Source organism: Syngnathus acus, chromosome 9 (genome assembly GCF_901709675.1).
Source record: "Syngnathus acus chromosome 9, fSynAcu1.2, whole genome shotgun sequence".
NCBI classification, from domain to species: domain Eukaryota; kingdom Metazoa; phylum Chordata; class Actinopteri; order Syngnathiformes; family Syngnathidae; genus Syngnathus; species Syngnathus acus.
In genome coordinates this window covers 9,620,121-9,647,507 of record NC_051094.1, presented here as the reverse complement: position 1 = coordinate 9,647,507, position 27,387 = coordinate 9,620,121, and the positions used below count along the sequence as shown (strand labels likewise).

General features: G+C 41.7%; 2 protein-coding genes across 7 annotated transcripts; both read right to left on the bottom strand.

The window, feature by feature from the left end:
• Positions 1-210: 210 nt before the first annotated feature.
• Positions 211-11,829, bottom strand: rasl10a (RAS-like, family 10, member A). The gene is made up of 4 exons (XM_037259649.1): positions 11,368-11,829; positions 10,612-10,978; positions 3,362-3,486; positions 211-1,450 (listed from the first exon to the last, which is right to left on the bottom strand). Exons 2-4 carry the CDS (start codon positions 10,825-10,827, stop codon positions 1,180-1,182), a joined length of 612 nt encoding a protein of 203 aa, XP_037115544.1. The 5' UTR covers positions 10,828-10,978; positions 11,368-11,829; the 3' UTR covers positions 211-1,179.
• A 1,665-nt stretch (positions 11,830-13,494) lies between these two features.
• ap1b1 (adaptor related protein complex 1 subunit beta 1) lies at positions 13,495-26,650 on the bottom strand. 6 transcript variants are annotated; one of them, XM_037259636.1, is made up of 24 exons: positions 26,585-26,650; positions 25,145-25,205; positions 24,791-24,896; positions 24,568-24,703; positions 24,214-24,459; positions 23,949-24,139; positions 23,637-23,858; positions 23,381-23,501; positions 23,186-23,281; positions 22,706-22,821; positions 21,509-21,674; positions 21,090-21,188; positions 20,736-20,995; positions 20,397-20,598; positions 20,222-20,242; positions 19,967-20,053; positions 19,654-19,683; positions 19,441-19,578; positions 19,213-19,358; positions 19,004-19,133; positions 17,250-17,334; positions 16,897-16,983; positions 16,376-16,530; positions 13,495-14,401 (listed from the first exon to the last, which is right to left on the bottom strand). In XM_037259636.1, exons 2-24 carry the CDS (start codon positions 25,179-25,181, stop codon positions 14,327-14,329), a joined length of 2,952 nt encoding a protein of 983 aa, XP_037115531.1. In that variant the 5' UTR covers positions 25,182-25,205; positions 26,585-26,650; the 3' UTR covers positions 13,495-14,326. The 6 variants fall into 6 exon arrangements, with proteins under 6 accessions (XP_037115531.1, XP_037115532.1, XP_037115530.1 ...); XM_037259637.1 differs by lacking the exon at positions 26,585-26,650 and adding an exon at positions 26,550-26,574; XM_037259635.1 differs by lacking the exon at positions 26,585-26,650 and adding an exon at positions 26,298-26,322.
• Positions 26,651-27,387: the final 737 nt, after the last annotated feature.

The following is a 27,387-nucleotide window of genomic DNA, read 5'->3' as shown; positions in this document are numbered from 1 at the left end:
ATCACATTTTCACATCAGTGCAATTAAAACCTGACTTGTTGGATCCGGTGCCAACAATAGCATGCAAGTCAATTACTCCATAAATTCCTCTTAGGTACAACAGTGCAGCCATTTTCACAAACTATAAATCTCACAAAATTGCCATGTACCGTTAAGAGCCTTTTAGGAAACCTTTATTATCGTTCTCTCTGTCTGTCTTGTGTGATGTTTGGTTGACGTCTTGGAGCACTGCTGCAGCATTTTTTTTTTAAGGTGTGGATTAGTGGATGGTTTAATTGACTGATTCTAAACACAACACAGTGTCTTCTCTTTGTCGGTCAGGTGGAATTTTATTGCTCCTTCCTGTGACAAAGCTTCTGTTTCTCATTTGCTCATTCCGTCCTTCTACTTGCTTGAATGTCAGCGATCAAGCACGCACGCACGTACGCACACTAAACAAAACGAGCATGCAGTGCCTTTTTTTCAGGCTCTGCAAACTCCTGCAGGTCCATCGTTCCCTTGCGTTAATGTATTCATACCATTATCAGCCACTGAGTGGGGGGATGATGAAATGGGGTAGGGTGTTGTGCAGGGGTCCTACGGTACATCACGATAAGCGACTGCAGCATTTTCCGCTGCCCAAAAACTATACAACTCCCTTTGCCTAAACAAACATAATCTTAAGTGCTGTGTGGATAGGAAAGAAAATGTCATTAAATCAGGACAATGTAGGCTACCTTACTGATTCTAGAAAGATATCTAATCCAACTCTTTGAGAAGAACTCACCAAATATCTTTTTCTGTTCTTTTGTCACCTCCTCCCCCTCACTGAATAAGACATATTCAAAAGGAAGACTCAACCGATATTGCTGCCTCTCACTTTCGAGTCTCACAAAAATAGCTTCCTTTCAATCAGGCTGCAAGGCAAGCCTCACAATAAGAAGTAAGGGAGTCAGACACCTGAGTGTCTATGCAATACAAGGCCTTGTGTGTCATATGTTGACTCCTCCTACTTTTATGCCAGAAAAGTGAACTGAGAATCGGAAGCAGTTGGATGACCCAGGAATGGAATCGTGCAAGCGCAGCTTCTGATAAATCTCATGATGTAAAATCAGCTCAGTAATGCAGGAGGCCACAGGGTATTTAGTTTCCAGCCATTTAGATCTAGAAGTCCTTTGCTGCCCTGCTGAGGTGAGAGGGTCACATGATGGTGCAGCGGTTCCTCTGCAGTGCCCCTTGCAGGCGGATGGAGGTGTGGTTCTGACGCAGGCCCCGTGCCACGGCGATGCCCAGCAGCTCTTTGAAGAGCAGTACCACGTGCCAGTTGAACTTGGCCGAGCATTCCACATAGCCGCACTTCCACGTCTTCTTGACCAGAACCGACACCGCTCTGCGAGGCATGAAGCGCTGACGCTGCAGGTCTCTTTTGTTGCCCACCACCAGTATGGGCACCTCGCTGCTGCTGCCTTCCCTGCAAAGGTTGACACGTATTAGCATGTGGGTGCACGCTGGGTGTGTGCAAGCTGAGCTATTTGCAGCTTTGCCTGCCTTTCTTCTGAGGTGCGAGGGGGCGGATTGGAGGATTAGAGCTCATGGGCTCTGGGTGGGCGGGGGGGGGGGGGGGGGGGGGGGGGGGGGGGGGGCGGCGGCTCACACCACACATTGCTTACAAGCAATATGGAGTGTGAAAAGAAATGGCATGTGAGTGGTAAGCATAAATTAGTGAGTGTGTGGGGAGTGTTTTTAAGGCACGATTGTAGTGTTATCAACATCCCCGGTTGACATCGGCAATCACAGGCATTTCCTGGATAGAGCAAGTATCATGACGACAATACCCTTGTTATGTAACCCCTCCAAAAATATTTGTATGGGTATGAATACTGAACGAAGATATTTCATCTTTTAGATGTCGTTCGAACAATGCCTGTGTGTAAGGCAGTCGAGTCCACCACTGATGAATATATTCTACTATTTTCTACGGCCGCATTGTGAGGGTCCGCTGACAACATTTGGCTGAATCCCCCGGTTGGAAGTTAAGTTTTATATAGACGCTTACAGTAGTTGTGCAACTCTTCTTCGTCAGTGTCTGTAGAATGCCCCCCTGGTGGCCGCTTAATTCTTGTTGTTTTATAATATACAATATTGTCGAGTGACATTTCTCTTATTTAAAATATCCAAAACTGAAAAATTATTTCAGATATAACACTTTGAGTTAAGAGCACAGTCATTGAATAAATTAAACTTGCAAGGTGCACCTCGATTTTTGTCCTCGAGAACAGCAAATTGCAGTACTCAAACAGCATTGCTAATTTTAATTATAGTAAGCGAGGTAGACCTAATCATTTTTTTATGAAAACAAGTTAAATAAGATCATGTACAGGATAATGTATTTAATATTCTATTAGTTAAATTACAGTGCGTGAAGACCGAGTGACAGCTTCAGTTCAAACAACTTATCTGATCCTCTCTCAAGGCTTAATAAGGCCTTCTCTTTGTTACAGCACGCCTCAATTGTGACAAAGACTGGCATATTAGCACATCTGACAGGACAGATGGCACGATAGCTCAACACACCGGAAAACGCAATCAGAGACTTCAACAGAGTGAGGTGAAATTTGACTTGAAAAACACATTGCAGTAATCACAGCACTTTTCTCCTTTTTACAGACTCTTTACACATGGCTGCAAGTGGAACAAGATGTGTCAAGTGTACGACAATGTGGTTTCATGCCAGTGGACTGAAGAAAAGCAAATGTGATCAAATAAATAAATAATAACTGATGGCGGAACAATGTGCCTTCTGTCCAAATAAGCAGAATTATTTTTAATAGAAACCGCCAGATCTGAATGTATACTTTTCTCCGATATCCGTTCCTCATGCATATTTTTTTCCGGCTATGGTTTAAAGAGCTACTATGACACAGACCATAAAGCTTCACACTAACACATGCAGAACTTAAGATGGCTACATTGGCTGCATGGAGTCATACAAAGCAAATAAAGTCAGCTATTATACCTTTCAAAATGTACCCTGTATAATATTATCTTCATTTCACTATGTCGATTTAGCACATCTGCTGCCCATTACCAGCAGGAATATACGCAAAAAGTCATCTTGGTGTCAATCTCGTCACATTTGAGGCCTTTCAAATGTGGCAACGTAACAAATGCCATGACAAAACTGTCAAGATGCTGGGAGATTCTGCTGAATTAAAAGATATATTACCACTGCCGCCTGTCAATCACTGTCACGCTGTCACAAAGGTGTTTATTGTACACTTTGGGGTCTCGTCTGTGGAATTTTAAGCAAGATACTGCGATGCTGTTGCAACATTAGCGTGATCGTTAACAAGCTGCTTGCCAGTGGTGCTGCTGACCATACCTGTGTTCGACTATCTGCTGCCTGATCATCTTTACATATTCAAAACTCTCCACGCAGCAGATGTCGTACACCAAGATGTAGGCGTTGGCGTTGCGAACGCCTCTGCAACGCAAATCCAGCCACTCCTGGAAGACACAAATAGAAAAAGAAGGCTTAATTTTAGACATGAAGCTACAGAAATGTCTAAACTTATCTCAGTCAATCCAAAGGACAACAACAAATTTGATTACTTGAGTGAGCTGCATTTTATCTCAAAACGTTCAGTGCATTTTAAGATAGACCAAATAAAAAGTAACGTACAGCGTTTTGAAATTCTATGGCATACAGTGGTTCATAAAAACTAATTTCCCTTGACTGCAATTCAAACTGATAATGCAAGAATGCTACAGTTCAGCAGGCAGATGTTTATCACCTTCATTTGTAGTGCTCTTTATATTTTACTTGTTGGCATCATAATCACGCTATATTTGTGTCAGACAATCAATGAATAGCAATTTTTGTTTTAATATTCCAAATGACTGGCTCAGGCTCCTTGAAAAATCTGAGTAAGTTGGTGCTGAGAGGCGGATGACCCACGGCAAAGTCATAAGACATGGCGAGTGCCTGCCGTCAAGGACCGAGGAAGAGAAGCGACAACACAAAATGAATAACACAAAATGAATGAAAACAGGGAGCAGGAGAATGGAATTTTTTTGTTTTATTTTATGAGTCCTTTTCATACAAATTAGTGAATAATGGCAAAGACATTCCCCACTGAAATTGATTTTGAAATCAATTAATTTAACTGACAGGAGTTCAGTAGTATTTGAATTACTGGCAATTGTTACTTCAAAAGATAATTGTGTCCATAATGAGAGACAAGACGGTATAGAACAGAAATTTGAAGAACAATTATTAATGATGTGAATAACAGTAGTATATGAAAATGACCCTGTAGATAACAAATTATAGTGTAAAGTATGTTTGACTTGAAAAGAAACAAAGTCTTCATCCACATTATATTCATAGCGCTGTCCTGATCTTGTCACCAACCTATAACCAACTCATTGAATTTGATTACTCTTGCTGGAAGATGGAGATGGAAAGAGAGAGGACTTTCAAGGGCTGTGATGTGAAGGCTCGTTTCGAAGGGGAAATGAGAAAAGAAACCCAGCCTAGAGATAACATCTAGAAGATGGGCAAGATAACCTCGTGAACTAAATCAAGGTTGGTTTTTATAAGAGCTGGTGACCATCATGAACTTAGGCTGCCACTTTTTACGTGAAACTTTCACATTTATTGGCACTGAGCAAAGCATTAAATATGAAACGTGTGTCAGGACCTATTTGACTTAAAATGTGACCGCTAAAAGGATTTAATGGTGAGGTACATTTTTAAAAATTCTGTATAGTAGTTAATTTCATTTGTTTCTATGCGCTTCCCTCGAAATGTTGGTTTTGGAGCTGCAGCGATTAATTGACAGCTAATCGATTATCATATGAATAAATACATATTTTTAATAACTGATGAAGAGAACTTGTTAAATTTAAAATGAGCAAAATCTGATTACCTGGTTCTTAATAAATATTCTGAGATTTGACACAAAATCAGGCAGATTTTGTTTTCAGAAAAAGACATTTGCAAATATTTGCTTTTACTTTGGAAAATGAATAAAAAATGATTGTTGTTGATGATGATGTGCAATCATTATTTTGAACGGAGGTTTTGCTTTCTCTGACGTGTCTGTAAGCCACAGCGCTAAAAAAAGAATCACGTATCAAGGTGGTGATTATAAATCCATATTTTCATTTCATGCTTCTGATTAGCATTTGACCCCTTCTTTTGAAACAATGATAAGTCTAATTAGCAACACTCTTCCCGCCTGTGCCATTTATATTACTCCATTTCAACACCCCATATAACCAAACTTTAATATGTGAAATTTCTCTGCGGTGTTGAAAATGAGGCTTCACGCTGCACAGAAACAAATAAAATCATCATTCACGCGAACGGCGGCGGGGAGCGAGAGCGAGGATTGGTGTAAGTTGCAAAGATGGAAAATGCAAAGACATTGGAGCGAGGGTGGTTGGCAGAGTGTGAGGCACGGCACACATCTGCAGGGATAATGAGGCTGCTCAAACAAGGAGGCAAACATGCATCACTGACATCTCCGACATCAAAGGTGAAAGACAAAAGGAGCACTGTCGGGAAGTGTGAGCACAGCTAAAGAACGCCGATATAAAACCATCAACATTGACTATGGAAAAGGCACTCAGTAAATAAATCTTATTGAGTTTTTAGGATGGCAATCATATAAGTGCCTTTGTGCTACTAATAGTTGAATATGTATTATTATAAGATGTCAACTCTTTGTTTGATTGTTGACATTGCACTGATTTTTTTTTTTTACACCAGCATTGGCCGCCATCGTGAGAGAACACACACACACACGGACTAATGGAACACAAGTGATTTAATAACAGCATGTCAAGACAGCGTGGCCTCATCTGACAATCGTCAGGTGCACAGTGACTTGAGTTGCAGCTGAGCTATAAATAGCATCTTTCATTCTCATTGCATATCCTCCTTGTGGTCCCAGTGCTGTTTTTAAATGTGGAAGACAAGGAGGAAGAGCAGTGGGAGGAGGAGGAGGAGTGGGATGATGAGGAACGTAAGGGGCAGTGGCAGCTGAGCAAGACACAAAAGGTAGGAAAGGACTTGAAGACGAGACAAAAACACTCCTGATGAAGTCAAGTGGAATTTTTAGAAATGCATGTACGGGCATGTTTATTTGTGCCACAATGTGCTTGTGGGAGCACGGTTGTGAAGTAAGATGATGGTGTTTGGAGACAGTCTTCTGGGAGGAAAAATAGCATCTCCTCCTTGTCTCCTCAAGAGCCAAAACACAACACGTTTCCCTGACAACTGCAGGCAAATGACAAAGGACAAAACTGTCCAAGTCTCCTAAATTAAGGAGCCACCATGAATCATTGTGATGGATGTCGACTCATGTAAACTGTTGGGGGAGGGGTGTCAGCTAATTAGCGTCAACCCTAGGTCACGCAATCAGATTTGCAATTAAAATCTATTGGGTGACCTTATAAAAAATATTTCAATCTGTCCGACCAAAACCTTTTTAGAAATTCACACCCTTTTACATAATACAGAGATGATTGCCCATAGCTCATTAGTTGTACTTGTGCACAGAATGACAAAATCGGACTACTTTTGGGAAATTCTGTCAAAAATGAGCTAATAAGGATAGGACGGACGGATGGATGGATGGATGGATGGATGGATGGATGGCTGGATGGCTGGATGGATGGCTGGATGGATGGATGGATGGATGGATGGATGGATGGATGGATGGATGGATGGATGGATGGATGGATGGATGGATGGATGGATGGATGGATGGATGGATGGACAGATAATGACGGACGGAGGGATGGATGGATTTCCAAAAATTTAATTCAGGATATCCTCTTGTTTTCTATTCAATTCTTGCAGCTGTTGGTGTGCATATAGTAATCCCTGCCAGGATTTTTTCTTCTGAAAAAAAAATCTACTTGCCGCAATCGTGTGCCATCACCTCACTTAAGCACACTAATCCTGACACCTGTGACTAAAGTGTCCTCGAGGCACCTTTAAAGCTCCCCATACACTATTTGTACTCACACAAATATACAAAGACACAAACACACACACACGCCCTTCAGGGATGAGCGTTTCATATTTGGAAGGCTCAAAGTTACATAACGTGTAACATTATGTAATTCCAAGCTGACAGCATGGACAGAGGAAACTAAGACAAATGTCCAGACACTGGTGTCCAAAATAAAATGGAATTAATGAGCCAACTGTGAGGCTGTTATCGCATCACACTGACGTACTGTGGCAAATGGTCAATATTATCAGCAGCAGAAAGGCGCTCCACACAATCACCACTAAAGTAGAATGATGGACATCTTCCTTGTTTCCAAATTTAAACTAGATTTGAAAAACAATAATAATTGTTTTGTTTTTTTTACACTTTTCCAGATATAACATGAAGTGGTGAGACATTGCTCTGAAGCACGGAGGCGCACTGACTCACCATGCAGCTTATTCATGACAAATTAGAGAACTCTATTTGGTCAGTCGTCCTTCAACAGCGTCCATTAAATTCAATGCAACCTTTCTAATTGACTGCACTGAATTCCTTTTATCCCCTCCGTTGCTATTTTATTCCTGCCACTCTTGAGGCAAAGAATATCGATTCCAAAACTCGTTGTTTAGGTACATTCAAGTCAAGGCCAGAAAAACTGATACCGTGGCAAAAGTGGATTGGGTATGAGTATTCTTAACCTGGAAATAACACAAGAAAGTAAAAGACAGTACGTTATAATCAGAAATTCTTTCATTTTCCAAATCACAAAAAAAAAAAAAACACAATTAAGATTTTTAGAATAGAGGATGTGAACGCATGAAGCGAGAAGCCTTTAGTACAAGCCGGCTTAGAATAAACAAAAATAAAGAGGGGTGGGGGGAGGCCCTGGAGTCCTGGTGGGTTAGCTGCAGCTCACGGGGCACCCATAAATCTTGCTCATAGAAATGTTGTGGCAGCAATCAGCTAATGGTTTCCTCTGTGTGTGAACACCTTCCCGAAGCTGCGAGTGACAACAGACCGCGTTCGTCCTCACAATGGGATGAAATGCTGCTTCGAAATAATTCAACACATCTGTGTGCTTTGCTTAAAAGCCTCCTCGTGTGACTCGAAGCGTGGCCCGCACTCCAACAGACACATGGCACACTCATCGTGTCTCATTCCAGCTCCCTTTACATCTCTTCAAAGTGGGTTAAGCATCATTGAGATCAGCCTTTCTGCCGGCTCCATTTTTACTGGGTCGCTGACGGCCAGAGTAAAATGCTGGAAGTCATTACCCTTGCAAAAAAGGGATTTTCATGGAGCAAAAACTGGCTTTTTTTTTAAATGCAAATCAATATAAGATTTGCAGTTGGCGCCATAGAAATGTTCCCCTCGCCGCAGAATCCAAAATGGTACATTCCCATGATCCTTCGTTTTCTTTCATGTATCACATTAGTGTTATTGAGTTAGGTGCTTTGTTTATGTTGACATGTGTTGTGTTTTACTACAAGATGCTATATTGACGTCTGAGGTTTCATTTAAAAAAACAAAGTGTCAAAAAGATAAAATACTTAAAATTGATAGCAGAAAGCCAGAAGGCACAAGAGCCGCATTGCCGCAACTTGCCTCATCTTGCTATATTTTGTTGAACCATGTTTTTCTTGAGAATCCAATTGGAATTCTGACTGTCTAGACATTGTAGATGTTCTCGGAGTACATGATGTAGTTGAGTAACTTTGGGTCCTGGGGAATTAAGCTAAGAAAGTTAGTGCAATAAAGACAGAGGAATCTCAAGTGAACTCCTGCAAGCAAAATGTTTCTTTCATTGCACTGGGACTGCTCTGAACCTGTTCAAGACAATTCTTTTGTACTTCTGTATGTTCGACACGGTGCGGACAGACACGTCTGCTGGTAAGAAGGCTCACTTATTTGCGTCGCCAAAGCGACAGGAGAAAGGGCCGCGCTGTCATCAGGTGTTATGAAGCAACAAAATGTGGCGACCTTGGAGATTTGGCACTTCAAAACAGTGCTCTCGAGGACATGAGTCACACCATCAACTCAAATGGTTTAGTGTGCACATCCTGCACTTAGACACGGACAAACTTGAGATGTTTTTGCACCTTTTGTCCAGTAAAATTTCAGGTTTGTGATTTGATTAGATGTACTTGTTCAGAAAAAAAACACTATGATGTTAATGGTGAAAATTTGCTGGACCTTTTAGGCACTTGACCCAGCAGACAGATACCGGTACACATTTTAATGAGACCAATACAAGAGCTGCATGAAAAAAACAAATGGGATAATTATAATGATATAAGAGGAGGAGCTAACTTGGGCATTTTTTTCTACAAGCATACAAAGTCACGCTGTAGAAGACACACCACGGTTAATAAATAACAATACACTGAACTGTCCTCACTGGGGGCACTTTAACGTCAAAGTGAAGTGTTAAGTCAGTTGTGTCTCCATAGCAACTAGACCAGGGACATCTGAGTGTGCTAAAAGAAATAATATCAGTGTTGTGGTCTCTGACGGTTAACAATGTGAACACAACTGATCTGAGTACAAGGATGTCATTGTTCCATGTGAGAAATAGCATGACTGCAGAAGTCACATCTGCGATTTTTAAAATGCTCTACAATGATTTTCTCAAACAGCATTGAAATGATTTTGTATTTTTGAGCCAGGTGAATGCTTTGGATGAAAATGCTGGTGGAAAAACAATAGTGCACCTCAGCAGGGGAGCACCATAGGCAAGGTTATATAGTCACATCAACAAAAGGGCTTCACCTGAACAAAAAACATGGCCCAGCTAGGGACTACTCCAAGCCGAGACCCTCGACTGACTTCTGAAATATTGTGGCGAAAAATGAGAAGCATGCTTTCTAGAGAGCTGGCAAACAGGCCAATTTAACACAAATGCCCTTTGATTTGGAAACTGACCAATATTATCTGGAAAAGAATTACTGTCACATTAGCAGAAGCCAACATCGTCACCCAAGACCTAAGTTCGGTGAGCATTTACCAGTTTAAATCTATATATATATATATATATCAGAAACTAAATCCAAAATCAGAGAATAATTACTGGTGAAATTTCTGAAATTGGAGGATTTGGAGAGTAAATTATTACTTTATATGTAAATTTGATAAGAAGATGGGGAGACAAACTGCTTGGGAGAGATTGACTATATTTGAATAATTCATTTATATTTGATTTGATTTGATTTTAATTTAGTCCCACTCGTCGGGCATAAAATAGACATTTATGGTGACTGTAGTAGCCACATAGACAGTTCATTTATTATGCGTGGTAATGGCGTGACATCACCTTTAATGACATATGATCGAAAAGCCTCGTCCCATTTCACCCGAAAATAACCTAAAGTCTTAACGCAGCCAAAACCTTTCCCTAGATGTGAGGGTGGCCAAAGGGTGGACGTGGCCTCCGCATACTGTACGGAGGGAGGATGCAAAAAGTAACATGCCTACTTTGACAAAGATGTGGAAATGACACAGTACACCTGTTTGCAAATGTGGGAATTTAAAGTAAAAAGTCATCAGAAAAGCAAATACACAAGTACTGATACTTGAAGCACAGTTTGCAGTCACATTTGTAGTGTAAAAGGGAGTGCTGCGTTACCTGACTGGAGCTGGACGGAAAGGAGGAGATCGGAGGGACGTCCAGGACCTTCAGTTCGTACATGCTCCCGTTGAGGATGACGGAGGGTCGGTACACATATCTAGAACGGGTCGGCGTGTACACCTCGGAGAAGTCGTTGTAGATGAACTGGCGAATGATCGAAGTTTTGCCCACTCCGGGAGCACCGATGACGGCGATACTCAGCGTCTCCACCATTCCTGGTGCCCCGGGTCAACACCATGGACACCCGGAAGTCAAGCTCGATTTATCGCAGGTGGATCACAGAGAGCCAAGTTACAGCTCCAGGCTGGAGGGCCGAACAAATAATCCAGGCAGCCAGCAGACTTGTGTTCTCTGTAAAAGCATCCTGTGGAGTGGGAGGGACACAAATAACAACCCAGAAAAACATTTTCATTTGTTGTTTTAAACGCGTGTAAAACAAAGTTTCTAATTCCTTTTGAAGAAGGCAATTTGAATATACATGCTGTGATTTGTCGTCAATGATAATAGAAAGATTTGTAAAAAAATAAAAAATAATAAAAATACATGAAATTCAATTAATTACGACAATATAATCCGAATGATGAATTAATTACGGCCGGTTTACACGCGCTGAAATGATAAATAATGAAATAATTAAAACCCTCGGACACGGATGAGAAACTGTTTTTTTCCCCCCAATGAGAGACCCCCTTCGTGGGACCCCACTTGGGTGTCCTCCACATGGACAAAATTATAGCCTTGCTCCAATCTGACCTTGGCCGAGACGCGCAGGAGCCCTCGGTGTCTTCATCCCCACGATGCACCGTTTCCACGCACCTCCATCACACGGCACCCAGACGCGCTCCACGTGTGCTAAAATCACACACTGTCGTACGTCTTCCACATATTATTCTTGCTCAAATCGACGGCATAGATGGACTCATTCGACTTTGGGTCGTATTAAGAAAAAAAAAAGATCATCCACGCAGTCGTGTGTCAGGCGTGTGGTTTCTGTTATGGCATCCTATTGACGAGCACCGTGCGTCTGCGGATAAGGCACCAGCTTCTCTCTTTCTCTCTCCCTCCTTCTGTCACGTGATTCAGTGTGGAAGCTGTCACGGAGATGCAGGCGTGCACATCATCTCGCCGAGGGACACGACTGATTAGTGGAGAGAGCGGGTCCACGGTCAGGGCAGGGACGATGAGCCCAATCCATCACAGCCCCACCATGGGCACCACTTTTATGTGCACTTGCGCAGGTCTCCCGTGATGCTTGTAAAAATCTTCATTCTTTTAAAATTGGAAGGAGACCTGCCTGCATGCCTACTAACACTCGGTGGCCACTCATGCAGTGTGTCCTAAACTTTATCGAGGCAAGCCGTGTATTTTACGAGGAGCTCACAGGACGCTGCCAGACAAATATTTCACGAAAAGTATCCACTCATCCATATTTTACACGAGCTTACTCACTTTTCCAGAACGCGCAGTCAGTGACCGCTAGGGGGCCCTACTAAAGCCTGGGGTATTGAGGGAAGACAGTAATGCTTGCATTTATGTTGTTGTTAGTGTTGTTTAATTAAGGTTTTGCACATTTTTTACAACACTGCCAGAGCTGCACAGTGGAAGGAGTTTACTGACTGGGTGTGATCAAAATTCACCAAATTCTACCTTTGCTTAGGGTTCCATGGAGGAATAGGCCATTTCTGACTGGTCCACATTAGGTCACTATTTTTTTTTAGGCTAGACTTGCTTGAGAGTCATTTCTTATGTAAGATATGTCCAGTGGAATACATTGTTGTGGTCTACAAGCCTACACCTCCTACAGCTTCTCGACTGGACATCATTAGATTTTTCTGGTGTATCTAATGTTGAGTCCAGTGTGTTTAATAGTGTGAGGCAGTTGACCTCTTTTCTGCTTCACTCCTCATAAAACATTAGCTGGATACGAAAATTGGAACAGCTTTGGCATCGGCAGGGACAGTGCAGTGGAGTGCATGCAAAATCTTGGTCATTCATTAACAGAAACAGCCAGGTCAAAAAGTGCTGCTAAGACATTGATAAAAAGTTCGTAATTAGCACAGTGCACGGCTATGAGCTGCTGATGAAACTATCACAAAACCAGATCATATTCAGCATATTTGAGGTTGCCATCAGATATTTGCTCCAATAATCTCTAATATTACTCACAGAATCATAAGTGAGAAAACACAGCCTTGTGGCTGTATGCTATTGAGAGTGAAGCCAGGCGGTCTAACTGACTGAGAATATGTAATGTGATGTAATCTCAACATCTTTTGAGAAAATATTCCATAGAGACAGGGTTGGCCTAAGGCAGAAGAGAACAAAGTGGCTGCTTGGGGGCCCTCTGGCCTATTCAAAGAAATGAAAAAGATGACAAACATCAAAATCCTAGTTCCCTATTAGTAGAGTCATGCAAAGGTGACACCACAGTCAAATGAAGTTTAGGGCCCCATAAAGGCTTGTATATGGTGTACTGAGTCAATCACTGCACTGCAGGAGTCCGTGTCCAATTCAGCGATGCCCTCTGTTGGCAGGCACTTACAAAACCTGATCAATCTTATTGATTGTCCGGAAAGACGAGACAACAGTCGCAACAGTGACTGAAGGGACAAGGAAGTCAATACACCAGTTTATGACCTTGATTGCCCAGGGTAGCATAGTGGCCCCCTTTGAAGCGACGCGGCTAAAATCGTTGTCGTTCCCTCAGAGTGGTGCAGACCTTAAACGGCCTCCCAGGCGAGCCGCTTTGACTTGAGGCTCCAACAGGAATCTATTGACAAAGGTCGTCTTAAATCTATCACTGTATTTTCTATAATATGAACTATAACGTCAACGGGACTACGTTTGGCTTAAAACGCACTGGAAGAAAAAGTAACGAAGCACAATTGATCAAGAATTTTAATATTTCCATTTTGGATGATGGAGACTCAAAGGACAAACAATCAAAAAAACAACTGATTCAGCATTACCTTTTTTTTTTTTCCCAAACATCAGATGTCCCCACAAACACCTGTAAGAGAGCCACCTGCAAAATAAATCGATATAAAAGGTGACAGATGTATACACCTTGCAGAGCTGATGAAAAGGGCATCAGTGTAGTGACTGGGGGGGAACTTCAATTAATCTTCAGAGTACAAGGGTGAGAAACCGAGCACTGTCCTAGCCAGCCATACTAACATGCACACATTACTTTGGTGTTACAAACGTCTCCATCATTTACACTTAGTCCTGTTCAGCCTTCATCTCAGTTGGCCACATTCTGCTGCCCTGATGCAAACACACACACACACACACACACAGGCACATCTACCAACAAAAAAAGCAAAGAATGCAATGACTACAATAGACCTCAGAGGGACCTTTCAGTCTATCCAAAGTCCAGATATGGTGTCAAAATGAAAGAAACACAAACAAACACACACACACACACACACACTAATGAGAAAGCCAAGACCATCTGCTTGCAGTTCACGTGCGCTAGACCTGCACATTTGGATGAGCTGGGTCATTTAGAGAAAGCTGACTCGTACAAATTCAATCAGGTTGAAAAGAAATCTAAACTGAGCAATAAATGATGGAAAAACTAATGAAGAGCTGGTAGATAGTTTGCAGCAACCACTGCATGACAGTGTGAAGTGGTCCACGGGCAGGAGAACCAGACGGCAGCATCTGGCCCATCATTGTTTATTGTTTTATTTTCGCCCCTCCTCTCTCAGTTCTTCAGCACCGCTTCGTAGCTCTGGAACACACACTGGGAAACCTCGGGGGCTCTGCATCTCAGAGAGACCTACGAAAGATCACAAAGCAGTCTTTAACAACGTGATGACTGTTTTAAGTGTTGATGTGCATTTATAGTGGAAGGTTCCATATTTCTTTCATCACTAGGTTAAAGGGGCAGGGTTGGCTAAAATTGACACAATTCTGTACACTCTTCACACATTATAGGATTTTTGGACATATTATATTGAAAACAGGATAAATCATTTCTAAATTTATTCCACCATTAACATGACCTATCTAAGTCCCCCCCAAAAATCCAACAACAACAAAATGATACATATTCAAAAGGGGAGGTCAAAAGAATTGAGTTAATGTGGTTGCATAAGTTAGACACCCTCTTATAATTGGGGATAGGGCCATGTTCAGAATTATCCAATCACAATCAAACTAAGGTAAAATAGGAGTGAGTGACTGAGCTCCAATCACTTTTTTGCTCTTCCTTCTTTCCTCCGGGGGTTAGATAGAAAATGTTTAAAGTCAGTCAATCCCAGTCAAACCTAGTATAGACGCGGAGTGCAGAACTGGGACAAGACTAAAATATGCAAGGCCAAGAAGTTAAGTGTCATGGGAGAACTGAAGCCAATTAAGTTACTTCTTTAGGGAGAAAGCTGCTAAAGTGAAACCATTTCACGTCCGTGTTCAACTGTTGTAACAATTAGTGTTAACATATTTTCTTCCAGAGTGCAACGTGGGCCAAAAAATACGCAGTGGCCTCATCTCCTTCTCATCTAAAAATAGCCCCCGCCGTTGTGGGTTCAGCGTGTCATGCCAATGAACAAAGCGCAAGCAGCCAGGAGGCAAGCGACGCGGTCACAGAACAGTGAACAAGAAGCACCATCTTTGCTTTTCATCGCTAATGAGCAATAACCTAACAAACACATAGATCAACGCCCACAAACTGCTGAGTCTCAACATAAGACAGAGAGAGCATAATCATAAAATGCAAACGGTTAGCAGCATATATTAAAAGCAAAAAAACCTATCAATTATTGAAACCTGCTTTTACTTCAGCCCGAGTCTCACCAGTAAATAAGGAAAAACAATCACTAGCTAGTTACATGAGTAACTTTTCACAGGCATGACTTTGAATTTGTTTTTTTTTTACCACTGTTTGTTACCTAATAACATAGGTGAATTGATTCATTCACATTTCTGAAAAAGAACAACGAGGTGTCAAACGGAGTAGTGGAGACGGACGAAAGAAAAAGATGATGCGCGCAGCGGGAGGGTTGAGGTCACGCCAAGGTTGTCATTCAGGACCCATCATCCAGAAAGTCTAAGCCAAACCATGATCCATCAAGGCTGAGACAAGTTCAGACATGCAAGGTCATAAAACAAACACACACAACCTATTATTGATATGTCATAGAACAATCATCGCATGTCTCTCTTTCCTTCTACTCACTCATTATTGCACATGAGTATCTAATCATGTCTGCCTTCTCTACTCAACAATTTGTTTGTTTTCTAGTCTTACACTGCGGAAGAGATACAAAGGTATAAAGGATATAATTACATTCCGGTCAATAGAAATGCTTCAGTGATTCATCTACTGTTCAACCAGTCACAACCAGAAAGAAAAGGTCAGACAGACATTGCAGAAACTACTCAAATTGAACTTTCAAATACTTTCATAAACTTTAAGTTTTCAAATTGGGGTTGGGAAAATCTTGGATGTTTTGAGATCAATATTGGGTGAGATCAAATGATGGAAAAAAATCTAATCTCACACGCACATGACCAGTTTCAGCCTTTATAATATCATGCCACAGCATTTCAATCTGACTCAACTTCAAAACCTTCATTTTTTCATGCCTTCAGCGATTTGCTGGTCAATCATAGCTAGTCATCTTGCTTCTGACATAGCAAAGTGGGCTTCAACCATCACACTACCATCAAGTTGGCAGCATGATGTTCTTTTTGTGAATCATTAAATGTTACATTAAAGCTGAAAAGGTTTTGAAACCCTGTGTGAACTCACCGTATAGTTGGGGTTTCCTGCCTGGGCCCTGAGTTCAGCCAGCACCCAAATTCCATTGGTGAGTTTCATGGACTGGTACAGCATGTCCTGACCCTCCACAGTTCGCTTGGCTATGGTGAAGATGTTGCTGCCTTGCAGTTTACTTGATGCCGCATCTTTGAAAAACCAAAGAGTCATCTGAACCACAATATGACCACTTACAAATCTAGTCAATGATTTGCTAATAAATAGTCTTCCAAAGGGTCTGACTTGATGTGATGCACGAGGCTGCAAAGTGTCATTTTTTTGGCTCACACTTGTGAATTATCCGTGAGGGAAAATATCCATTAAGCGGTCATTAACATTCCTTCTCCAGCTCAGCTCCTTCGCTGCTTGCATAAAACCAAATTATCCAACACAAATAGGGATTGAAGCTTATGAAATGTCACTAAATACAATTTGCTTCAAATGACTACAAATGAATTTCATCTTTGTTACGCTATATGATGTGTGACACCGCTCGACGGCAAAGTCTTTCTCACCTGCATTAAGATGGCAGTCGTTGAGCTGGAACTTGGACTCATTTTCATTCGGAATGTCTTTCCATGTGGCAAGGAACACCTGTCGCTCTGCAAATAAAAAGCCAAGGTACACGGTAAGGCCAACGTTTTTGTGCTAATGAGACAATATCACTAAACAAACAAGGCACGGGAGATACTCTGTTTTGGATCTAGCAGCAACACATTTAAACACACACAAGATGTAGATAAGTGCATATGAACCTCCACATCACATCTAATCTATGATTTAAGGGCTCTTCCTGACAGATGCTGGCCTTAGCTACATTAAATGGATTTGAGGGCATTGAGTGAAGAGCTGCGGCAAAATCACTCACCCATCTTGCCGTCCTCTACAAAGAGCATGCTGATGGGGTACTGGCAGCTGAAGTAGAAGACGTCAATGTTGTTCTTAACGGCCACCTAGGAGACCAGCCGTGTTCAAGATGGGGGGGAAGGAAACCGCAAGAGAAAACAACACAAAAATAATTGCCACTTGTCAAATGCCGTACAAAATATTCCCGTACAGTCATTTCTACCTCGTCACATTAGCACAAAATTTATTCACAAGAGTGGAGCATCTCAGGTCATCACGCAGTGACCTTTTCTGCCTTAAAAATGGGTTTCTTCTAATACTGTTCAATCTTTGATCGCCCCTCCCATTCTGATGACCTTATGTAGCTTACAGAAGAAAAATAACAGAAATATATTTTATTGTGAGGCAGTGCAGCTTCTATTTGGAATCTTAGTAAATCAGACACCCCCATTTCTTTACATTGCTGGCTTCCAAAAACCCAGCCATCATGGACTATATAGAACTTGAGATCCATAATGGGCAAGCCACTTTTGTCAAGCGTCAGCTGTTGCCACAAGTTGCTAGGCCACCTATATGAGTAACAGAGGGCCATTTTAACACAAAGTCAGTGAGATTAAAAAAAAAAAAAGTGCTGATAAATGATCAATGAGGCTGCACTTAATGAAGCAATCTGCTATCTTAGCTAAACTGATCACTTGAGGGGTTTGGCACCCCGCTCAACGCAGCGGGTGAATATGATTAATAATGAAAAGCCTGCAGTCAAAATGCGTCTCTCCAAAGACACTGAAGCTTTTTTCCTCTTTAATGTGCACATTTGCCATAAAAGGTTTCAGCCAGTGAGGATGCTACAAAAACAGAAACTACTTATCGGTGGTTTAAAGAGTACTCCAAATAATATTCTGGGATGCTACCTTCCATCAGCACTAAAGAATGAAAAAAGCTTCAGAAACAAAACATATATATATCTGAGAGGATGTCAAACTAGAGTGTGGTGCCCATGAAAGTAGAGTAGCAAGCCAGAGAAGGGCAAAAAGAAATAAAAGAGCCACGTGTTGCATGACTATTGATGATTGCCGCCCCCCCACCTCTAGAAGCTTTTAGCCTTCTTTCGACAGCGACTGTTCCATCTGCTATTCTTCCTGCTTCAAACTATTACTGTATAATGCTATCGTGTGGGGGCTACTGTTTTTATTGAAAGAAAACATTTCAGCGACATTGTTAAGCAGCTACTAGGACTAACACCATGATCACATTAATAAAAATGAAAATAAATGATCAGAAATACTTGAACCACAAAATATTTTGGTGCTTCACATTTAAGCATGAGGCATACATAAAGTAATTAAAAAAATGCAGGGATAGATTTTATTTAATGTCCTTGATGTACGGCAACCTTGAGAAAATGTATTATTATAATTATTATAAATTTGGGCAGACATAAGTTAGTTTTCAATATCAACCCTAAATACACGTGACATATTTAAATGAAATGCAAAGGCCACTGTTCAGATTAGTTTTTATGATCAGGCAATAACATCTCTGCATTATTTATTTTCTTTTATTGAAGAGCCAACCCTATTTCTGCGGAAAACATATTGAATATTTTCCAAGTGCATTTCAATAACTGTCAATTATACAGGATACAGATTTTCACTATTCGCTGGCCAGCATTTATTTTGTCCATATTTCCATCATTTAAGTTGCCCATCCTTGATCAATACAAAATAAACATGTATAGTCTTCCCTTATCTGAAGTAAACAATTTGAGTGTGTTACCTGCAGGTTATTAAGAGGCTCCATCTTCATGACAGGCCCCACAGTGTTGAGAGGAAGGACCGCTTCAATACTCTGGTTCGGGCTAACTGGAGTAAGAACCTGGAGAGGACCAGCTGGAGCCAAACCAAAACTAAAGCCGGAGAGGAGCAAAAGAGTGTCAATGACAGAAATGTGCAGTCACTGCTAACATCCAACTAATACGGTGTTACCTATTTCTGTTAAACTGAATGGCAAAATCAGTCATGACGCTCATTGCTTTATTTGTGAGGGTCACCTCCATTTGAACAACCCCAGCTCGACGACCAAAAGTGCCTGAAATCTCTAGACCCTTAGCCTTCATAGCTGGAAGCCAAAGCTAGAAAAGAACAACATTTCTATCAATGACAAGCCCAGAGGTATTCCCAAGTCATTCAACAGCATTTATTCTTTAAACTTACCGTTTTAGGAGGTACATAAACTCCCATCGGCATACCAACTCCACCGCCGAGGTCAAACAAGTCATCAAGACCCCCACTTACAGGGGCGGTGAAAGAAGGTGGTCCAGCAGTGGGCGGAGCACCAAAGCCAGCTGTCATCTGCAGGTCACAAAGCAAAAGTCAATGAATGGATGCAAAGCCGCTCAAAGGTTGAGGTGAATTACAACAACTTACAGCAGGACTTCCTCCAAGGTCTCCGCCAAGCTGGAAATGAAATAAAAAAATCAAGTTTGTGACTTGTGTAAGATAAAGTGATAATGTGCTGTTTTGAGGAGGTAGGATGGGTGAGCAACTCTCTGGGAACTAGGTGGGTCACATTAAACATTTTACTGGGCATACAAGGACAGCTGAATATACATTGCTAACTAACGGTGGTGAACGTAGTAGAAGGTGACATCAAACAATGACAACTGTAAACTATTGTGTGAGGTCACAGTGGTACAAGTGTGCCTTCTACTCTCTCGCCGGGGAGGTCCTTTGGACCAACCTCAGTGGGGCTGTAATCTGGGGGCGATGGGGACTGATGGGGGGGCTGCGGTGACTGAGGAGTGTCTGTCCGCAGGGGAACGGGTGGCTGATGGAAAGATGAAACAGATTGCAGAGCCCGCAGGTAAAACAAAGAGATGGGGCTCTTGGTGTAACTTTATATCTCGGTAATAGGCAAAAGGTGAGAAATGAAATTATGCATGTGGACAAATTAATTTTAATGCTTAAAAATGTTCCCTCTCCTCACTGTCATTACCGGCTCAGACTCATCCCCCATCTGCGGGTGCAGCATTGAACAAAGGAGGAAAAACATTGTGAAAATAATTTTTAGAAAGACAGCACATTAAAGTATAATAGTATGAAGGAAAAATAGCACAGACGGCAGAGGAAAAACATCTGCAAAATTCAAAAGAATTGTTGACAGGCTTTACCAGGCTATCCAGTCCTCCTCCAAGAAGGTCCATCGCTCCCATCTGCATGCCAGAGGCGGGTGGTGGTGGTCCAGTTGTGGTCGTAGGTGTCAGGTCTAAGTTGAGCAGATCTCCCAGAAGGTCCTGGGATGGGATGACGGCAGGGGGGGCCTCAGAAGCAACGGCAGCAGAACCTGTGTCTGGGCTCTCCACGTTTTCACCGCTGGCGGCAAGAGAGTGAGGAAAGGCAAAAGTCAGTCAGCCGGAAGGAGACTTGATAAAGTATTTATACTTTTAAAACTGTAAGAAGCAAAAGTAAACTGTGCAACAGAATCAAAAGAACAGAGTAAAGTGACTCACGATCCAGCACTGCCAGGAAGTCTTTTGTGCTGAACGCCACGGCTGCCCTCGACAAAGGCGCTGGGCGGCTTATGATAGACGGAGGCCAGAGTACCAATGTGGCATATGAGCTCCTCCAGCAGCGTTGGTTCAATCAAATCGGTCTCCTCTGAGATCAGAGGCTTCTCAGCAAGAACCACCTCCTTAGCAGCCGCTGGGTCAGTGGAGAGCAGACGCCAGTAGATGTAGCCACGATCTCTCAGGTCTGGATTATCAGAGTCCTGGACAAAGACAAAATTGGGGAGACTTTAACGCCTACATGTCCATCCAGTTGAGAGCAGTAGCATGACTGGCATGGAACTGGTTTGCTCTTACCTGAGTAGCCAGACTGAGGACCTGCTGGACCAGCTCTTGGGTCTCTGTCGGCTTCTTGAGAAACAACTTCACAATGGCTGTTAAAAGCTGCAACTGGACCTGTAGCACATAATGAATAGACGTAAATAGAAATAAGACAGTTTAAAAGCACCCAACAATTACTTGAAACACATTTACTTTGCCCAAGGTTAACCGTTAAGAATGAATCTTTCTGTCTGATCTTCAAACAACTGCCTCAAGCACACTGCAATAAACTCACCTTACTGCTCAGGTTTCTCATGAATCCAAAACACACTAGCCGGTAAGACTTTACAGTGTGCAATTAAAGCAATCGAATCCAATTTCCCATCCGCGAGAGTGAGCCCCGGTGGTTGCATATCGACAAAAATGGTCATCAGCTTGCATTCTATGCAACTCACCTGAGTGCTTTCATCATGGAAACCCTCCAAAAAGCTCTCAAGTAGTTCATCGGCGTTGTCAATGCGCTCAGCATACTCCCCCACGATCCAAATCATGGCAGCACGTGCTTCCGGCTCATCTAGCGAGTCCAGGTTTTCACACAAAGTGGCAATCACGCTCTCATACCTGCAAACATCACCACGGTAAGATGCACTCAGAATGGAACAAATACAGAAGACAAGAGCTGTTTTGTTGATGAAAGAAAGAAAATGGTTTGTTGTTTTCCATGGAGGATCAAGAATATATGCCTGTGAGTTTGGATGTTCGCTGTTTAATTGATACATGAAGTTTGTGTTGCTTGTGAAGTTTTCTGCTACCATCTGGCACTAGTAATTGAAATTTCAGCTCGAATTGCCCCGCTTCTCCCTGCAGAAATCTTGAAAAACTCCAGTCGAGTCACTCCTAAATTGAAGTACCACAGTACTGTGTAGCCTTGTTGGTTGCTGTTCTATAGTTATCAGCATGAGCCGAATATCAAACAAATGTAAATGCATCACAATGTCAAGAGTTTGTCTTGCAATAAGAGGCGTGACTAACATCTCAACGGTGTGGAAAATGGACAGCAGACTGGCCTACACATGAAACGTGACCAGACAGGTAGTCTTTGATGTTTCATGGTGACCTTTTGCAGCTGCTGTGAATTGATTCCTTCGCCTTTAGTGGACCTCAATTTAGCAGGCTTATTATAGGAGAAGTGGTTGTCTGTTAAAGCAGATTCTCAGTTAAATTAAAGCACTTTATTTGTGGCCTAGTAACACCAAATACAAGACAAGATTATACTTTTGTACTTTTTTTGTGGCCTAAAAATTCCCATGATAAATACATATCAATTGTTTGAAACTGCCTCCATTCCTACCTCCATATTAAGCAAAATGTGCAAAAAGCACATTTGGAAGAGGCCTGATTCTGATCATTTTTTTCCCTCAACGCTGCTGTGGTGCATATCCAAATTGCCTACAAGGCTAGATTTCTTTTCTGCAGGTCTGAATGATTCATATTTAATAACAATATGGATCTGATTTTGACAGCCTATTTCCATGCAAAACACATCCAATAAAACTGTCAACAGTCTTATGAGTTAATATTAAAAATGTTTGTGTGCCCTGAAGGTAAAGCGGAGCAACTGAGTTGGCATTTGATGCATTAGGGTTACTTACTTGTTAGGGTACTTGCGAAAGATATCCTTGATGACCACAATGGCTTCCTGCACAACATAGTTGACCTTTGTCTGGATGAGGTCAAGAAGGGTACTGACACAGCGTTCTGCAGATTGCTAGTAACAAAAATCATTATTAAGCATGACACTTCCATTACACAATTTACAGTATGATCACTCACCGGCAACATGAATAATAATTCCGTGCAATTATTACAGCAATTGTCATTTTATCAGGGTTGCTAAGGGGAATTTTTAATATACCTAAAATAACTCAAACCTCTCAATTAAATGTTTATAGCTGCCCTACAGACGCTACTAACCCCAATTGCATTGAATTTGGGGAGTTGAGTAAAATTTAATAAAGATACAATAATTTGCAAATCCTTTTCAACCTATATTCAATTTTATTATGCTTATTTTTTTTGCACCCAATATTTGCATTTGTACAAACAGTGTAATTTACGAACAACAATCTCACCTCCACTTTAATGGCACAGCGTCCGATGGCCCTGACAGCTTTACGGACAAAGTCCACATCTACCTCAGTGGCGTACTCCTTTAACTCAGCAAGCACCTGCAGCAAGACAGATAGATGAATCATCAGGAGGCTGCACTATTGTCCAGAACATCTACATCTCCCACTGGATGGTATGAGATGTTATTGTTAGTATACCTGGGCGATGTTAGCTTGAGACGCCAAGCGGATCATAATGTCCAGTTTCTCCAGTTTGACATAAATTGGGTCATTGTACTTCACAAAGAAAACCTTCATCTCATGTTTCAAGATCTCCGGTCTGAAAGGTCAACACTTATTATTTTAGCCATTTACAAAGTATGTAACGAAACATGTAAACCAAAACTACAGTACAAAGGCCATCTTGGTTTATATGTATATGGACATTCCAAAAAGACACAGTTGACACATTTACCGTCTTTGTACGATGAGGTTGATGTTTCGTAGCGCTACATATTGCAACTCGGGCTCAGCAGAGAGGAGAGTGACAAGTGGAGGCGCCAGCTTCTTCAGCAGGGTTCCATAATAGTCCAGGTCTTTAGGCAACATCTCCATGAACTTCATGAGAACTTTTACAGCCGACAACACCACGGCAGAGTTTGCATGGGAGAGCCGTGGGGTGACGCGCTCACAAATGCTGGTTTGAAAAAATAAAATGGGTTCGGGGTTCAAAAAATTGGGTAGGGAAAGAGGAAATGAAATAGTGGTTGCAGTGCAATCCACTTACCTTTGGGATTCCCGGTCATCTCGAGGTGTGTAATTGGCCAGGCAATCCAGAATGAAGATCTGTCCCCACTCCGTACACTCATTAAGAGCTGTCAGTAATTTGTTGATGGTTTGAGGGTTCAAGTCCAGAAGATTGCTGTTGGGATGAGACTCTGCGATTTCTGACAGCGCCGCCACCGCGTTTGCAACCACCTGAACATTGAAGCAGCATCAGTGTTAATATGCGGCCAATCTCTGACTAGCATGTTGGTCGGATGGAGTTGTACCATAGGGTTTGAGTCGGAGATAAGGTCTTTGAGGGTGTCCAGGAAGCCTTGATCCTCCACCAGCTGTGCATTGATATCATGGAGTTTTGCTACACACACAGCTGCGGTCTTCCTCACATAGGGGTCTTCGTCTTTTAAGCACTTTCTCAGAGGCTCGCACAGGTACTCTGTGATCTTGTCCACGCGAATGCAGCCCATGGTGCGAACAGCCAGGGCCCGAATTAGGGGATTTGGGTCTTCACAGTCCTGGATAGTTTATATATATAAAATCAAAAGTCAATTAATGTTGCTGTTTTAGTATGCAATACCCAGTTGCATTAGAAAAAATAGATTCGACAATTTATGGTTATGTACCTTAACAAAGGTGTTGACAGCCATGATTGCCATGTCTGGCTGACTCTTGGCATAGTTCATCAGATAGAGGTAGACTAACTTTTTCAGTTCCAGGTTGTCTGTCTGCATGCAGTTCACAACATCTGGAAAGAGTGCACTGCAAAGATGATAACATGTCAATGTGAGTGAGCGCAGGGTAAACATGGGAGGCAAGCATCAACCTGGTCGATCATCAGTGGCTTACCTGACATCCTTGCCAACAGTCATAGATGCAATCACCTTCTTCACTGCCTCCTTCTTCTTCTCTTTTTTATCACTGTTCAACTCAGCCTTCAGCTCAAAGATTTCACCTGCATGAATAAAAAACATCAAGGGATCATTTCCCTAATATCGCTACGATTGTTGAAGTTAGTTTGCAGAGGTGAAATACCGCTAAGTAAACTATGTTTAAAGTTATAAAAACATTTGATCCATCTCTTCAATTGCACAATGATTCACATAAAACCAAAATGCAATATGCAACTATTTGTTGGTTGTTTGTTTAGTAGGTAATCATTTACAACCAACTGAAATGCTCAGCAATCACATGAAACCAGACCTTTTTTGGTGGTGGTGAAGTACTTTGAGTCTGTCATCTTGGAGCCAAATTGTCGGTTCTCCTGAAAATTGCAAACAAATGGAAAAGATGAACCTCTATCTTGCAAGTGAGGACATGCCACAAAAGCAATAGGAAAAGTAGAAAGTGCAAGCGCAGTGAAATTAAAGGACTTCCTGCCTTCTGGAAGACAACGTAGCCAACAAAATACGAATACAATGGATTTTGCTGAACAAGGCAAATATTTCCAAGTTAGGTCAACAATCTTTTCAACCATATTGATGATGACTGTCAGGAATGAGAACGATCCTGGCGTAATCTCATGTTGGCTGGAGGTGACTCGGCAAAATGACAAATAGCTCAGATGACAAATAATGTGTTTTGAAATACAATAATGCCTTGCTTATCATATTTTAGTAGAAACAGAATCACAGAAAAATCCTGCGATATTGAGAATGATCTGGAAGTGCTTTTTTTTTTTTTTTTTAAATAAATCCGCAATACAGTGAAAATGCAAAAAGTGAACTACGATACAGCAGGGGGCGACGGTACCTTTTATTCCTCAGAAATATCAACATATACTTATTGTATCCGTTGAGAAGGATACTACATGGTACTTGAAGATAACTGAACTCAATTTTGAAGTACAAATTTCCACAATCGATAGCTGCAAACACGAGAAGTAAGGCAACAAGTAGTAACGCAAACAGCTGGAAAGCTTGTATCGTGTAACAATAAAAGATGCTTGGGGGGGAAGACATCCTGGCGTCATTTATTTAGCTCGAGCCAATAGTCATCGTCAGCAGAGGCTACTGGCCTCAAGTTGACCAAATGATACTGACAAGCTAGCTACTTTACCAAGCAGCGACTAATAACAAATAACACCACAAACTGACTCCAAACTGCTATGGCACGTTTTGGTCATTTTCAGACCAGCGCCGCGTGTCATTGACGCGGACTGACGCTCGGTTAAATTAGCCAGAAATGGCACTAAAATGTTTGCTAGCATCGCGTTAACACCATAGCATAGCAGGCTAGACGGATGATAATCCAGCAAGGTGCAGACTTCAAAAAAGAGAACAATTTGAACCGACAAGTTTCTTAAACATGTGCTCCTGGTTATTCGTGTAGTCGCATTCTTTTACCAACTACTTACGCATAGTTGGTTGGCCCATTCCTGCATGTTTACCAGTCAGATGAATGAAAGAGTTGCTAAATGCTAACGTTAGCTGCTACAACGGTGCGGCTGTCAGTGTCAGCTAGCCACTACTTCAGCGAGCTCAGCTGAGACATGACCTTCTAAGCACAAGATTAAGGGAGCTTTTGCCGGGATGGTTAAGATCTTAATCTGTCGGCCTATTTTAGAAGTTACACAGCGAATTAGTGCGCACTTTGGATTTAAACTCACACTGTAAAGACCATGAATTTGGCGATACACCTTACCTTGACAGGCGTAGAAAGAGCTCTGTGCTGGTTATGATGATGTTTGCCTTCGTCTCCTCCCACTTCCGTCTTTTCACAAAAGTATCGTTTGTAAACATACGGAGTTATCTGTAAGTATGGTTCCGCTGATGGGGAATCGGTTTTATTGTAGCACTGTGCAGATATTGCTTTTAGTTTGTTGGACCTTTTAAATTACGTAGCCCGAGCCTTGACTGACTTAAAGGTTTCAAAGCGGTGAGAAGGGCTATGAGACAGCACAACGTGATAATCATCCAGTTGCTTTGTGCTGCTAAAGTTAATAACAACAAATAGTAGACGAGTAATGAGTAAATGTAGTAGTATACAGTGTAAAAATCTTTATTTTCTGGTGCCGTTTTGATGATTGGTTTCTTTGTAACTGGATGAGGCCAACCTGGGAAAGGGCCATTGACCTTGCGTTCAAAATGCATTTTAAGTACACAACACAGTATGTTTTTTTTTTTTTCTTCTGACCCACAAATAGTGAATTATGCATGTGACGATACAGAACGATTACATTACAATAATGTAGGAATGCAGACTGTGTGGTTATGCATGATAGTATGATTAAAATGGTATTTAATGGTATTGTGTCATTTTGTTTTCACTTTAGCCTGTAAAATCTGCACACATGAACAATATAATCCTCCTTTTTAAGAAAAACAATACAATCAGTTTATAAAGTTCAGAAGGAAAGTATTTATTAGAAGAGCAGAATTTCCACCTTCGAAAAAAATGAATTTGTACATCAAAGTTTCACAATATAGTGCATTTAATGGATTGAT